Here is a 16,501-nt window from a genome sequence, read left to right as displayed (position 1 = left end):
AGCAAAAGATCAACAAAGAGCCAGCAGAAGAAAGCCTACTGGCATAAGTGAAACCATTTTTTTTTTGTTCTTTTGCATGTGTGTGAGTGTGAGTGCCTATGCCTGGAAGTCATGGTGACCTCTGGTGACTCTTACTGGGGCATGGAAGACATTCAGAGAAGTGGATTAATAGCCTGTCTCTGCCTCCTGGCCCTGGTATTATTTGGAGGTCTCCCACCCAAATACTAGCCAGGGTTGGCCCTGCTTAGTTTCCGAGATCTGACGAGATCGGGCTTGCCTGGGCTATCCAGGTCAGGGCCATAAGTGAAACTATTTAACATTACCAATAATTGATATGATGAGATGTAAAGTTTCTGCAGCCCAAACACTAGCAGTTGTATGTCCTTCACTAGGAAATGACACAAGTGAGATCTCACAAGAAGACATCAATATACACAGAAACACCCTGTGCAATTGTTTTAGCGCACTGGCATAAATCTGTACATGGTTTGCACTTGTGTAACTGGCAACTTTCTGTAGTGCAAAGTGTCTCTCAGAAGCTCTTTAGTCCCCCAAAAATCTTTGCCTGCCATTCCCATCACTGAGTAGGTATTCTAGCTCCTCACCTGCCCCTCCAATATACCTTAAAGATTGCATTTTCTTTTTTAAAGAGCTGTATTTGGTTCTATACTGCACCACATTTGGCACTAGAGCCACAGGCTGAAGCCCACTGTGAGGGGAGAGCTATGCAGAGCTTTGAAGCTCCATCCCATAGATCATGGGAATCCCAGTGGAACCCTGCCCCCACTGCTTTGGCTTCCCAGATGCCTTCAGGCAAGGCCTGTATTTTCTGCAATGCTAGCCTCTTCATCCCCAACCAAACCAAAGCTTAAGCTCCTGAGGAAAGGAGCCTGTCTCCCGTAAAGTGCCACAGACACCAACAGCACATCTCCTCTGCCTGCCTTTATAAATAAAAAATGTTTACTTCAAACACAGAGACTGGCAGCTGACGTTCTCAAGGTACTGAAATCTGTGTCCATTGCCAAATGCTGTATTGGCGTACTGCCTGCGAGCCGGTCCCCTAAGAGTTTCCCTAGTCATTTTGCCATAACTTTAAAAAAAGAGAGAAAAAAGAATCAAAGCTAACAGCACCCCATTGGAAGCCAGCAGCAGTAGCGGCATGTTGACTGCCTTGAACAAAATATCGTGATGTTGCTGGAGTCTGCCAGTGCAAACAGCCCTGGGGAACGACCGTTCTGCTGCGGGAGGTTTGGCAAACAGATGCTATCACGGAAACACAAGGTTTCCAGTTGATGCACAGCGGGACAGCTGGCCTGCCGAGTGAGGAGTAAGGAAAGGCTCCCTCGGGGAGCCGTCCCTCCGCCACCCCAGGCCTGACCGAAGCCTACTCTGTGCGGTGAAACGGAAGCTCATTTCAGGCCTCAGTAGCTCTCCCTTGCTTAAGAGACCTGGGAACGTGCGAAGCGGGGTTGAACGCTCTGGTGACATCCCTTCCGACTGAGGAAGCAAGCACAGAAGCTCAACCATCCCCTGAACCGAACTGGCTCCTTTAGACCTCTCGCGCTGACACGGGAATCCCCTTACCATCGCCCACTGCCTGGCTTTGATCCTCATTTGGGTGTAGCTGCGCTCTTCGGCGTACAGGGCACCCATGAAGGCCCCGATGGAGGTGCCGCCAATCATGTCGACTGGGATGCCGGTTTCGTTCAGGGCCCTGATGACGCCCACTTGGGAACATCCCCTAGGGCAGTGTGAGAGGGGAGAAGGGGGGAAATGAAAAGCGTACCGGAGGAAAAGTCACGGTTGATAGAAGAAGAAAAAATCCAAACTGCAGCCATCAAAAGCAGCACAAGCTCCTCTGTAGTCAGGAGAGAAAGTGCCACATTCCAGCAGATTTGCACCAAAATAAAGGTCAGTTCTGTAGCTGGTATATATTATGCAAACAGAGTATATTTGTACAGGGTTTTTGTGTGCATAATTTATTGTCCTGCTGCCGCATTACAAGAAGCAATACCTGGGGCATGGAAGTCCAGCTTACATGGTCACTGGAAATAGGATGTAACAACTCCTCCGGCGTCTGGGATTTCAGCAAGCATCGCACACAAATTTCCAAGCACATCTTTACACTTACAGGGTATAGAAACTTGCTTTAAAAAATGAGAACTGAGATTCACGGGATGCTGGATTCTGCAGCCAATGGCTTGTCCTGTGGCTTGTGCCTTTACTCCTGCGGCATCCACAGAGTCTTGGCTGCTGCCAGTGAGTGGTGAGAGAAAAAGGACACTGCACAAACTCCGGCTCTGCTTTGCTATCCTCTCCTGTGCCCTTGCCCTGAAAGTCATCGAGAGAGTTGAACTGTGACCCAGTCTTGTGTTGTCCTGGATTCACTCAAGCCTTGAGACAAAGCACCAGAAATCCAGCTTGCTTCTTGCCAAGCCCGGACTCTCTCTTTCTAAAATTCCCTCAACTTCAGTCTCAGCAGCAACAGGAATCTGTTGATGGCCCCCTTAGGGAAGACAAGTGTGGAGTTTCCACAGCTGAGATTGAGAAGGCTCCTGTCCCAACTGAAAGTTGACCAAGCCTCCGTTCTTCTTTTGTTCTCTTCTGTTCCTCCTTCTGCATCTCCCTCCCCCTTTTCTAGCACTACCATGAAAGGCCCTGCCTGACCTGGGTGGCCCAGGCTAGCCTGATCTCCTCAGATCCCAGAAGCTCAGCTGGGTCAACTCTAGTTGGGACTTGGATGGGAGACCACCAAGGAAGTCCAGGGTTGCTATGGGGAGGCAGACCTCTGACTGTCTCTTGCTTTGAAAACCCTAAGGGTCACCCCTAAGTTGGCTACAACTTGAAAGGAAAAACCCCCAAACAAAGGAAGGCCTGAAATGTTACCATATCAACCCATGCTCACACAACACACCCTTTTCTCGTGGAACCAGTCACACACACAAACCCATGCAAAGATTTCTATCCAAACCTACCTTGGCTACCACAGGCCAGCAACAATATCTGCGTGTCCGTAGCATTCTACGAGGATGAGGAAAAAGCCACCTCCCTCCCCCTGCAGACAATATTGTCTGGGTTCAATGGCAACTGAGCCTCTCAGGGGCCTAATCCCTTTCTGCCCTGCTGGGGAATTAAACCTCCCCTTCACCATCTCTGAAGGGCAATCCTATTTCCTGGCTCACTTTCCTTCCACGTGGCATGGCTTCCTGTCACTTCTCCTTTCCCTTGGCTCACACCAAGGACTCTGAGGCTTGAGCCAAGAACTGCGGCACCTGAGGCTGGCTTCCAGCTCCATGAGCTACCTGGGAACGTGGAGTTCCCCAGAACCTTCTTCAGGCCACTGGACAATCAGCAGGGAGTACAAACGCTCTGGATTGGATTAGCCAGGGGTCAGCACATATGTATGTGAGACTTGACTTTCTGGGCTTGCCTGGTCAAGAGAGTAGGATCTAATCTGAGGAAGAATTAAGACTCCAGCCAGGAGTCTACAGGGGGACTCCAGCCAGGAGACTACAGGGGGAGTGCCTGCGGCCCTCACAGGCTGACTGGTAAGCTGAAGCTCTGGCCAAGATGCATTCAGGCATCACTATTCTTTTCATCCCCCTCTCATAGCTGCGTGAACAAAAGAGCTATGCCAGAGTGCGCTTGGATAGCTATCGAACCCCCCTCCCCTCCATGGTAGTTCTGTGAATGTGAAACGCTGTAATTTGAGTGTGGTGTCTGTTGGAACTGTTGCATTTTTTACGTCAAGATGATGGGGAGGTGGAAGGGAGGGGTGGGAGTATAGAGGGGAGACAGGAAGAGCCGCACGCACAGGTTCTGTTCTCTTGTCTGTCATGACAAATTGCAAAAAGATAATTACCGTGAAGTGGCTGGTTGGAAGTAAAGGGGGGAAAACAACCCGAGGAAAGACACTTGCAGCCTAATTGTTACCTGAGATGCCTAGCGTATCCCCGCTTCTGGAACACAATGCCGGTTTTGAGCAGAAGCGTCTTTGCTTGCCTATGTGCCTCTGGCTACGATTCAAGGAGAGCGCCTGCACAAAACAATCGCTCACCATTAACACTAAGCGACTGTCATAATCCAAAAGACAAGAACTCATTCTCGGGCAGATTCAAAAAATGAAGAGGCCCTATCCCTGGAAATACCAGCCTTATCACCCTTCCTTGACAGGAGCGACAGATGTCAAATCCCAGCACAGTGTAGACTCCTTGAGTTTTGAGCCTTTTGAAATAAAGGAAGGGACAGTCAAGGCTGGGTGCAGGCCAGTGTTCCCTCTAAGCTGAGTTAGTGTGAGCCAGCTCACAGTTTTTTAGCCTCCGGCTCACACATTTTTGTCTTAGCTCAGGAAGGGTGGCTTCCGAGCAAACTAACTGATGCAGCAGTCAAATCTCTCGCTCACAACTTCAATGCCAGTAGCTCACAAAGAAGAATTTTTGCTCACAAGTCTCCACAGCTTAGAGGGAGCATTGGTGCAGGCTGTCATTCCTCGGAAGCACAGACCGTGGTATTGAGTACCAACTACTGAATGCAGCTTCCTTGAGAAATTCCACTTCCGGTTACAAAAAGAAAAACCCATATGGTTGTGCTTGGAAGTGAGTGCGCAAGGCTTGGTGGAATCTCAGAGGCCAAAGATCTTCAGTTGTCCGGAGTGGGACTTGGGCACACAATTAGAAAACCTGGAATTATGGACAATATTTTTAAATTGCTGAATTATGAAAAAAGGGAAATTAAGACAAATGTACACAATTTCTACATGTCCCAAAATCCTGCTCTTTATGAGGCATAGTTTAATTTAATTCAAAACAGGGCAGAGTAAAAATAAAAGGAAATAAATAAATAATATACAAAGTCCCGTGGACACCATCTGCACAATTTGCTTTCTAAAAACGGGAAACTACCAGTGTTCCCTCTAAGCTGAGTTAGTGTGAGCTAGCTCACAGTTTTTTAGCCTTCGGCTCACACGTTTTTGCCTTCGCTCAGGAAGGACGGCTCCAGAGCAAACTAATTTATGCAGCAGCCCAATCGCTCGCTCACCACTTTAATGCCAGTAGCTCACAAAGTAGCATTTTTGCTTCCAAGACTCCACAGCTTAGAGGGAACATTGGAAACTACACTGTTTGAATTAAGATCTTTAAAATGCATTATTATTACTATAGTATTAGTAACGAAACGTTATATGCTATGTATAGTGCCCTCATTGCTTACTGTAACTTAAGCCCCAGCATACAGAACTGAATGCACATTCTTCCCCCATTTACCCTCCTTGGGGCGGGGACCTTCTTTTCACACTACTGCTCTGTAAAGCTACAAAAATTCTATTTATCTGTTGTCTGCAGGGCACATGACCTTTAACCTAAGCAACAAAAGTGAAAGAGATTAAATGGAAAAAGAAAAGCACACAAGGAACACACAATGAAAATGTCAATAACAAGGGGCAACAAAGGGTAATAATGGATGAATGGGAGAAAAATGAGTGAAACAAAGCTGTGTTTCTGCTAAGGAAGGCTAAGACATTATGGTTGAAGTAGTTTCTCTATTAGTTATTATGGTGCGGTGAGTGAATTCCCCGGCTCCATTTTGTCGCTGTTTCTCTGACTATCTGTACCACAGGCCTTCTATTCTTCCGTCCTTCTGCTTCTCTTTTTAGTATTTTTGGGAGTAAGGGGAAATTTCACCTGAAAATATGTCTTTGAATATTTTACTTTGTTATAAAGACTTCATAGATGTTTGAATTAACACTGCAGTCATGCACTGTTCTCTGAGGAGACATGTGCACACATGGTGGTGGTGGGGAAACGGCAGGCACGAAGCACTGTGACCTGCCTCACTGGATGGTTGTGAGAACATGCAAGTTGAAAGAAACACCAGGTGCCAACAGGAGGTCCAGCAGTGTCCTGGCCCCATTGCTGGACCTCCTGATGGCACCTGGTATTTTTGGCCACTGTGTGACAGAGTGTTGGACTGGATGGGCCATTGGCCTGATCCAAAACCTCTAGAAGACAGGATAATCACTGCCCGGGGAAGGCCTTTCGGAATGACAGACAATCACCATATCCGTGGAGTTTGTAATTCTCAAGTTCCCCTGAGTTTCAGGGCTGCTCCCCCCTCACTCCAGTTCCCCCCACCGACTCCAAGGAGCCGCTCGCTTTCTCCCCTTGTCAGCTTTAAGCAAAAGGAGAGCAAGTGTGGTATTTAGAATGTTAACAAAAGGAGGGGAGGCATTAAAACTCCCTTGGGCTGGAACAAAGTGTGGGCGAATTCACTTTATGGCATTTCTCCCAAACCCCGGAACAATCATGGAGGGGCTGGCAGCCAAGCATCAGGGAACTAATTACCCATGCAAAAGTGCAGGAGACAAGAAAATTTCAAGGTTCATTGCGATTACGCTGTACGCGGCCACTCTTCTCTCCACCCCTCCTCCCCACACCTCTTCAAATGCAATGATTCCAAGGACAAAGAGGGGTGACATTTACAAGCGCTTAGAACAGACCCAGAGCCCTTAAATGATCCTGAACTTGAACAGCTACTGAGGATCTAAGAAGGCAAAATGCTACCTCTGTACTGTAATGATCAAAAGACTGAAAAGGAGGAGGAGGGCTGGAGCGCAGAGAGAGCAAGTGCTTTTCAGAAATGCAAGCGTTGGGAATTTGGTGTAATTTCTTTCTTCTTGAGGAAAGCTGCCTGAAATGATTTTGGATGCCTTGAAGACACTCAACATTTACCTTTACACAGCTGGGATACTTTTTGGTGTTGTAGGGATAGAGTTGAGGCTCAGCTCTTGCCCGTACTGCTGCAACCTCCTCTTTTGGTTTTCCATTGCCACATGAATTGGCCCCCTCACTTCTACCTGCCATTTGCCTCCCACCATCCTACGTGACAACCCTCCTTGAATCCTTATGCTGGCTTCCCATCTGCTACCAGATTCTGCAAAAACTCCACGTCGTTATTGTCAGGATTCTCTGTGGCCTTCTGTTTTGATACATCTTTGTCAGGGACCTGCGTTTCTCCAGTCCCACCACCTTCAGATGATTCCTTCCTTCCGAAACTGCTTGGCTCTCAAGACCACAGTTTGATACCATCTGCACATTGCTTCCTTCAAGCCCCTCCTCTAAACCTACCTTTCCCATGAAGCCCTTGGGCACGACCCCTTAGCACTCCTTCCTTACTGAAGCGAAGCCTAAGCACATGGAATGAAAATGGATTCTTCAGCTGTTGCTCTCTACCTCCCCTCTAACCTTTGTAGACTTTCTTTGTGTCAATTTAAGATTTGGGTAGCATCAGATATGCCCAAACTGTAAATGTATGCCTAAGGATGTGGCTGGTCTTACCGTGCACCACCTCCTCCAAGCACTAGAGCGACTGCATTCCCAGTCAAGATGCGAGCCAGTCGGGAGAAGTCAGAATGTCTTTCTGGAGGCTTCTGAAACACACGCTCATACATTTCTTTCTGTGGAGGAGAAAGGAGGAGACGCCTTCGTGACTGGTCAGGACCAACTTCAGCCATATTGCAATGCACCAGGACCCCCAAGCCTCATGGGCATAAGGAATTTACTGCCCAGACTCTGACACAAGGTAGGAGGACCCAAGCCTATCCTGCCCAGATATCAACCAGGTTGTGTGGAAGAGGAGAACAACGTCAGATGTGCTGTATTGAGCCAGCGGGGTCCCTCTTGCCCACCATTCTGTTTAAACAAAAATGCTTCAGGAAGATTCAAGATTAAACCGCGATGAAAAGACCTTAACTCCTAAAGTCTAAAGTCTCCTAAACTCCTAAACCCCACCTGAACTCCTAAAGTCTGGTAGCCAGAGGTACACCCTCTCTGAATATAGGGTGATGAAATATTTGGCTATCCTGACTCTGCTTCTCTCAGACCTCTCCTTTACAAAGCCACTTATGCTTTCTGCTGCCCCAGAAAACTGACTGCAGGTGGGGCGACAGCCTCTCTCCCTTCTTTAAACTTAAAAGCATGATGATCACCACTTTCACTCCTCAGCTCTACAGGGTTTTGGTTTGAGAAACTGTGAGACGATCCCCCTCCCCCCAGTTCATTTTCTCCATGACACAGTTACAGCTGTCTTTTCTCTCTCTGAACCAGGAAGAGGTCAACAATTTAGCATTTTCTCTTCACTAGGGTGATTTGGTGACTGTCCAGACATATGTTGAATAATTCACACAGCTACCCCAGCGTGTGCCCATCATGTGAAATCTAGTCATGAGACTTCATCTTTGCTCTAGAGAGCATGAAACTTCACATACGTAACTTCCAACAATTCTTAAAACAACTCTGTAGGTTAGGTTGGAACTGAACTTCTAAAGTTGTCAAGACCTGTGGCCTACCCGGCCAAATTCAACTGTTTATGCATGAGCATATCTGTACGTCTGATGCTGCCTTCTGCCAAATCGGATCACTGGTTCATCTAGTTCAATATTATGTATTTGACCAGCAGGGTCTTGATCAGGAGAAGTCTTTCCCAACACTTGCTAACAGGGAATGATTGAACTTAGAAGCTTCTGGATGCAAAGCATCTGTTCTACCACTTCCCTTGAATTATTAACCCCATATCTCAAGTGAACACTGGCTTGCCCAAGGCAACCTAGCAAGCACATAGTAGAAGTGAGATTTGGGAGTGGGGCCCCCACTCACAGTCACTACACACACCGTTCTCATTGGTTCCAAACTTCCTTCCTCTCTTTGCTCTCCCTCCAAGTCCCAGCAGTAATAAGAACTCAAAGCAAGCATTTTGAAAACCATTCTGATAATTAAAAACATCATATAGCTGTTATGGTCAGATGGGCCAGCCAGGAAGCAAAAGGGAGCTTGTAGGATAGACCGTTTCTGAGAAATTAAGGCCACAGAAAACAGGACAATAGAACAGGGGAGTTGAGGTTTGTTCTCTCATAAAGGTGTAATCATTTGTGATGAGATGAAAGCCACCCTAAGGTGGGGAAGAATGGGGAAGTGTGAAGAAAACAACATTCCCCCCAGGGCATGCTTGTCAGCTACCTGGGGAGGAAGAAAACCCAGGTGCACAATACAGTCTCTCATGCAACTACCGTGGGCTCCAGGGAAGCTGAACAGCAACCTAGAGCTTCATATTGTTGCATTTGTTGAGGAACCATGAGAAGGCAGAGGCTGACTGTAGAAGACGGAGAGAAGGGAGGGGCAAAACTGTGAAATTACACAGAATGATTTGACCATTTTTGCTGTCCTCACTGCCAGGGGGTGACTGGAACACTTGCGGGAAACATCTTCAACCCAGCCCTTAAAATGGCACATCCCCTGTGAAAACCCACAGAGACTGTACTCTGTTGTGATGGGCGACAGTGGCTATTCTGCTGAGAAAACTACAAATCTACCTAGCTGCATCAGCTCAGCAAGTGTCAGGTGACACCAAACAGCCAACTGGGTTCCATGTGGCCCTATAAAGCTACCGGCTCTGCCCTGCCTCCTCGGATTGAGCAAACCATCGCTCAGGTACAGACTGAGAATGCCCATCCCTACTGGTCCCTAGACCCCTAGCTCTGACCATGCTACAACTATGCCAGTGGTAGCCGCACTGCATCTCAGGCACTTACTCAATGACACCTTGGGTCTTACTTGCAGGCCACAAGACCGACTTTGACCGGGCAGTATCCTCTTGAGAAATCTGCCATTAAGTTGCTCTTGTCACAACACGGAACCTCCTCCACTTCACCCCTTAAGAGATTTCTTACCAGCTTTGGCAAGCTCCGCCGGGAGAAGACGCGACGGGGGCAGCGGAGGTGAAGGTGGGCTGAACACCAGCTCCGCATGTTGAGCCATTCTACAGTTCGGGAAGGAAGGGGACCGTCCTCTCTGTGGAGCAGGATCAGCTGTTTCTGGGCTCGGACAGCTGTGTTCTCCAGCATCCTCTCCAGCTAAGGGAGGAAAGCAAAGTGTTACTTTTTCAATTTAACTGGATTTGTACACTACTGTACCACCACCCTTTGATAACGTGTCACAGCATGTAAAAATAATTAGCACAAACTTTATAAAAACCCTAATAAAATTCACAGTACAAAAATATCCAAAGAGAGTCCATGGTCAAGGGGAGACTGGAACCAGGAACTTCCCTGTTCACAGCTCAGTCATATCTATGCAAATGAGCTTAATTTGCATTAATGTACGTGGGCTGCAGATTTTCGATTATCCTGTTGCACAATCTGGGCTGTGGAAATCCAATGTTCAATCCCCCCCCCCCCAACACAGATGACACACAGCCCTTTTCAAAGTATTTTCAAAGCAACGGCTTTAAGTAGAAACATAGAGATCAAAGTCTAAAAAAACCCATGCACGATACGTTTGGGACAGGGGGCTGAATTTGCCTGGCCATGACCTGAGGGGCCAAGGTGCTCCAAGTGATGGACACAGGGCGCTCGTACAAGAACCCGTCCTCCAGCTGGCTGATGAGACCCTCAGGAGCTGGCATCCCCTGAATCTTCACTCTGTAAAATTCTGAGGCTTGTTTCTTGGCCTGTGCAAATATAGAATCTTGCCTCCCAAAGGAAAGTCTGCACGTTCCAATTTGGGTTGTTAACCTCAAGGTGAGGCCTGGAAATACGCCAGAATCACAACTTATCTCTAAACCACAGAGATCAGTTCCCCTGGAGAAAATGGTGTCTCTGGAAGGTGGACTCTATGGCATTACACCCCACAGAGGTTGGCCCTCCCCAAGCCCCACCCTCCCAGGCTCTGTCCCCAAATCGCCAGGCATTTCCCAACCGGGAGCTGGCAACCTGAGTTCCAACTAGTGCCAGAGACAGAGCTGAATAATTGTGGGCTTTCACGTTCTCCAAAGGGAGAGCAGCCCTTTCTTCCCCATCCTTGCAGCCTGCAGAGTAACCTTTTTTCACCAAGCATAGTCTAACCTAATTAAATTGATATACTGCAAAGTGGAACTTTTGCATCATGCCAAGGGGAAGACCAGCCCCACATATGATTCTAAAGCACTTCATCAGAGGGAGCCAAAGGCTACTGCTCGGGCAGCAAAGATCTAATGAGCTGCCGGGGGCAGGGGTGTGAGGTGGGTGTGAAGGTGCAAAGTATTCTGGCCTCAGACCTCCTGGGTGGAAAGGGGTCTCCCTCACAGCAGACTTCATCAGCGCCAATCTGGGGAGGTAAGGAGGCACTTAAAAATTTAAGTGACCTCTGATCTTTTTAGTATTTTAAATTAAAACTCAGGACATTAATCCACTGTTATGGCGTGACAACTGACTCGCTGCGGTTCACTGATGCTGAACTGCTTTTGTGGTCAGATGTGGGGGATTAACGGGCTAAACTGAAATATTTCCCTTGTCACCTCCTACAATTACCCCTGCTCCCCTTTTAGTTACTACCCAGCCTTACAAAGAGGGGGTGTTTTTTTGTGTGTGGTTTTTTTTGTTATTGTGTGTGTGTGTGTGTGTGTGTGTGTGTGTACATGCCTGGAAGTCATGGTTGACTTCTGACGACCCCTAGTGGGGCTTGGATGTTTCAGAGAGGTGGCTTAGTATTGCCTGCCTCTTCATCCCAGCCCTGGTATTCCTTGGAGGTCTCTCTTCCAAGTACTTGCCAGAGTCAGCCCAGCTTAGCTTCCAGGATCTGATGAGATCATGTTTGCATGGGCTATCCAGGTCAGGGCCCTTACAAAGAGTTTTTGATGTTCTCCAAAGCATGCTCATTTCCTCGTGACCTTCTTGTTGGTTTTAACACCATTGTTACTGTACTGTTGTGGTTCTCAAACTCTTTGAAATGGTACCTACATCTAAACTTATTAGACTGCCACATATCTGACTATTACAGTTTCTGAGAACCTATTAGCCTCAGGAAAATTTGTCAGGGAGTTCCTCTAGGTTACAACAGGAGGGCGAACCGATGGAACTCACTGCCCCTCTTTAAATTTCTGGAACTGCATGGTTGGATACAGGCTGCCTGTGAGAGTTGTGATTCATTGTCAGGCACCAGTCTCCAACTTGCCCTATTTGGGCAAGATAATAGAGAGGGCAGTAGTGGTTCAATTACAGGGATTCTTAGATGACACTTCCATTTTAGACCCCTTCCAGCCCGGCTTTCGCCCAGGCCATGGGATGGAGACAGCACTGGTCGCCCGTGTTCCCTCTGAGTTAGCGTGAGCTAGATCACAGTTTTTTAGCCTCCGGCTCACACATTTTTGTCTTAGCTCGGGAAGGATGGCTCCAGAACAAACTTATCGATGCAGTAGTCAAATCACCGGCTCAAAACTTTAATGCCAGTAGCTCACAAAGCAAGATTTTTGCTCACAGGACTCCACAGCTTAGAGGGAGCATTGCTGGTCGCCCTCACGGATGACCTCTGGAGGCATCTGGATCGAGGCAGATTGGAAGTGCTGTTGTTGTTGGACCTGTTGGCAGCATTCAACATGGTCGACCATCAGCTACTGACCCACCGCCTCGCTGACGATGGAATTCAGGGGCTGACCTTACAGTGGCTTGTCTCCTTTCTCCAAGATCAGGGACAAAGGGTGATACTAGGGGAACGGCTATCCCGGAGGAACCCACTGGATTGCGGTGTGCCTCAAGGGGCGGGGCGCTGTCCCAATGCTTTTTAACATCTATATGCGTCCCCTTGCCCAGATTGCCCAGAGGCATGGGCTGGGTTGTCACCAGTACATGGATGACACCCAGCTCTATCTGCTGTTGGGTGGTCAGTCTGACTCCAAACCGGAAGATCTGGACCAGCTGCTACAAGCCGTGACTGGTTGGCTTAGGCTGAGCCAACTGAAACTGAAATGAAGACTGAGGTCCTGGTTAGGGATCCTGCTCCCGACCTTCAATGGGGCACCACTGGTGCCAGCGCTGGAGTTTAGGCGTTTGGGAGTGCTCCTGGATGCCTCAACTATGGAGGTAGCAGCCACTGCCAAATCAGCCTTTTACCATCTTCGGCAGATCAGGCAGTTGGTTTTCTTCCTTGAACGCAATGACCTGGTAACAGTGATCCATGCAACGGTCACCTTGAGATTGGACTACTGTAATTCTCTCTACATGGGGCTGCCCTTGTCTCAAATCCGGAAGCTGCAGCTGGTGCAAAATGCCGCGGCAAGGCTACTTATGGGGCTCTCTAGACGGGAGCTCATAGAGCCTGTGCTAAAGGCACTGCACTGGCTGCTGATAGCATACCAGATTCATTTCAAGGTGCTGGTTCTTACCTTTAAAGCCCTATATGGTCAGGGACCTACATACCTGAGGGACTGCACATACCACATGTCCCCTGCGGTCAGGGGCTCAGAATCGATTGGCCCTCCTGGGTCTTAAGGAGGCTAGGCTGTCGATAACCAGGATCAGGGCTTTCTTGGTAGCGGCCACATCCTGGTGGAACAAGCTCCTGGAGGAGATCAGGGCCCTGCGGGACCTTTTACAGTCCTGCAGGGCCTGTAAAATGGAGCTCTTCCGCCAGGCTTTTGGGAGCTGCCGCCACCACCAATAATGAACAATGAATGGCTGAATGTGAGAGGCCCCTGGGTCCCGGAAACAGCCCACAGCCTAAAGGACATCAAGCACTGCACGGACAATCAAATGAACACTGCGAGATGATTGTGAGTTGAGAATACTGAATAATGGCTGCCACCATCAACGAACGACAATGACCACTGGCACTTTATTATGGTTTTAGAATTGTTCTAATTGTAACTTAGGTTTTAATGTAACCTATCTGTTTCTATGTAAGCTGCCTTGAGCCAGCTTCGGCTGGGAGGGTGGGGTAGAAATTCGATAAACAAACATATGTAACAACCACTGGGATAACGATACCTTGCAATTCCCCCCTTTCCCATCAAACTATGCTGAGCCACTGATGGGTCCGCTTGTCACTCTATGCTGTGTGTATTCCCACGGTCAGATAGCTGCATCATACCGTAATGCACAGGCGTATGCTTCACTATATGCACACACAGCAAAGTACAGGTTATGTCGGCTACCCCAAGGACTGGGTCATGAGCCAGTTCCTCCATGCTCTGTCAGAGTCACAACAGAAGGCAAGGCAAGGAAGCACGGTGAATTGACCATATACTCAATCAGACCATTTGTCTAGTATTCTCTGACTGGCAGTGGCTCTCCAGGATCTCAGTCCGAGGTCTCTCTTTCTCTGCTACCCGGTCCTTTTAACCAGAGGTGGCAAGAACATGGAACATTCTGCATGCAAAGCAAGAGCTCTGCCACTGGGCCACGGCTCCTCCCCCTCCCTCTTTAATGTCATGTTACTTTGGTAACATCAGACCTCCAAATCCAAACACAAAGCAGCTTATGTGGCCCACTTCCCACTCCAGAAAATCCTGTGCTTGCAGTTTAATCTGGAGCACCGGCTACAGCACAAGAGCTGGTAAGCTTGGCAAGCACAAAGTTTCTTGACTGCAGAGGGATGGCCATCGCAAGCAGCAGCCTACAAAACTGAAAGCTGCTCTATCTTTGTGTCTTTTCAATCGTCCCAGTCCAATTTCACGCCGTGTGTGACCAAATACAGGAACACTGAAATTTTGATACATTCTCTACAGCCGACATTAGACAAACTACAAGTTTGCAAAATATGAGAATGCTTTTTAATCTTGGGATTCAAATGGGCAAGTCCTTCTCAGCCTCATCTTTAATAAGGGAGGGGAAAATAGGAAGCTATGTTGAAAGGGCAAGTGTAACCAAGAACATAAAGGACTCTGGAAATTAAGAGACTTATAGAAATAGTAAAATTTGCGGGAAGGGTTTTGATTGACAGTGAAACCAACAGAGCACTGGAGGAGGCAACAAGGGAGTCACGAGGCTCTGCAATAGGGCTTCCAAGTGCCACTCTACCCTAATCTCTTTGAACTGAAGCTGCTCATTTGTGTGCACTTTAACCAGTAGGGACCAGAAACTTGCTACATTCAAAACAAATTAAGAGGGGTTATAGGCTTGTACAGCCTCCTAAAGATAACGAACTACCAACAAGAATGGTAATTGGTACCTAAATTTCTCATGACGAGCTTTCTGCTTACAGAGGTATTTGGAAATCCCAGCTTCTTAATTGGTGCATGCGTATGTGAGTTACAGTTACTCAGTAGAACAAAGTTTGAGTCCAGTGGCACCTTTAAGACCAACAAAGTTTTATTCAAGGTATGAGCTTTCATGTGCAAGCCCACTTCCTCAGTTACTCAGTGGTAAAAGAATGCACAAGTCCAGAGGCTTCTCTTTATTATTCCTAGGGTTGGCCCTGAAGATGGTTCACCTCAAGCCAAAAAGAAACTCCAACAAAGATACGCCCCTCCTGAGGCACCAAAGACCAGGTGTCTTCACACACACACACACACTCATTCTGAAATAGCCTACCTCTCCGACGGTGGGCTCTTGCTCACCCAGGCCCACAATCAAAATGCAGTCAGCCTGCCGGATGCAGCGCTGGGTCCATGGTGTGAGGGTGCTGTCGGACTGGTAGAGCACAATGCGATGCATGTCCTCCTGTTGCCCCAGCCAGCTGGATAGGCGGTATTCGTGGATACTGAGTTAGGAAAAGGTGTGGGGGGGGGGCAGGGAACAGAAATGATACAAAAGCAAAGAGTGAGGGGCTTTCCACAGTATAAGGATCGGTCTTCAGTGGGGTCCATGATATCAGGACACAAGATAACTTCGATTGGGTGTGATGTGTGGGGCAGGGGAGAGATTGGAGAGGCAGTTTCCATTTTCAACAGTGGGGTTAATATCTGCTTTGGCTTTTCGAAACTCAAGATCAAAGCAGGCAGAGGAAGAAAGCTACATGGGCTGAAGGACAAAGTACGCAGTGCATCAGGAGGTCTTTCTTCTGAAACAAATGGGAGCCACATAAGAGCATCACCATGCCGGGAGACTCCTTGAAGGATGGTGACCCCAAAGTCTCACTCTCAATCTGAGGATGCTCCCCCACACTTAACTGTGCACAGCTCACCCCTCCAACAGAGGGCACCCCCTGGGGTTCACTGGCTGTTTGTTTTTCTGTTTTTTGTTAATGAAGAGCCCCACATCAGACACGCAGGATGTGCGGCTGCCAGCCACTAATCAGACATTTCATGACAACTTCTGAAAACGAGGCAAAACATCCACTTGTTAAAAAAGCAGGGCTAATTAACCTGACAGCTGCCTGATAGGCAAGGACTTGACAAGTAAAAAAATGAGCTGCTGGGAAATTACGTTTTTTGCTCAGCTTAATGGCAGCTTAAAATATGTCCAATTTTCCCCTCTTGATTGGCGAATCATAAACCTATAATGGCTGCATTATCTTTAATTTAGCTCACTTTGCATCCCAATCTTCTTCCGAGAAGCTCAGAGTAGTGTGTGCTTGTGGGGGAGAAGCACATCCTACTTAAACCACACAACAATCCTGCAAAGTTGCTTAATCCGAGAGGGCTTCACCCAAGCAGGAATCCACATTCTGACCAGCCCATGTCCATAACTGTACGCGCTAGAGCACTCCTGTCATTCCATCCCACCCTCAGCTCTTATGTCACCCAATATAGGATGCTCTGA

The 16,501-nt window shown here is 48.0% G+C and overlaps 1 protein-coding gene across 4 annotated transcripts in view; it reads right to left on the bottom strand.

Annotated features, from left to right (window-relative positions):
- Nucleotides 1-16,501, bottom strand: part of PNPLA7 (patatin like phospholipase domain containing 7) — a 111,543-nt gene that overhangs the window by 21,742 nt on the left and 73,300 nt on the right. For all 4 annotated transcript variants that reach the window (XM_015423102.1, XM_015423103.1, XM_015423104.1 and 1 more), the window contains exons 23-26: nucleotides 15,332-15,500; nucleotides 9,719-9,901; nucleotides 7,332-7,450; nucleotides 1,585-1,741 (exon numbers count right to left, since the gene is read on the bottom strand). In XM_015423102.1, the coding sequence (XP_015278588.1) occupies nucleotides 1,585-1,741; nucleotides 7,332-7,450; nucleotides 9,719-9,901; nucleotides 15,332-15,500 (628 nt within the window). The remainder of the gene's footprint in view (nucleotides 1-1,584; nucleotides 1,742-7,331; nucleotides 7,451-9,718; nucleotides 9,902-15,331; nucleotides 15,501-16,501) is intronic.

Source organism: Gekko japonicus, unplaced genomic scaffold (assembly GCF_001447785.1).
Source record: "Gekko japonicus isolate JY-2015 unplaced genomic scaffold, Gekko_japonicus_V1.1 scaffold454, whole genome shotgun sequence".
Classification (NCBI taxonomy): domain Eukaryota; kingdom Metazoa; phylum Chordata; class Lepidosauria; order Squamata; family Gekkonidae; genus Gekko; species Gekko japonicus.
The sequence above is the reverse complement of the archived record's forward strand: the minus strand, read 5'-3'. Positions and strand labels throughout refer to the sequence as shown.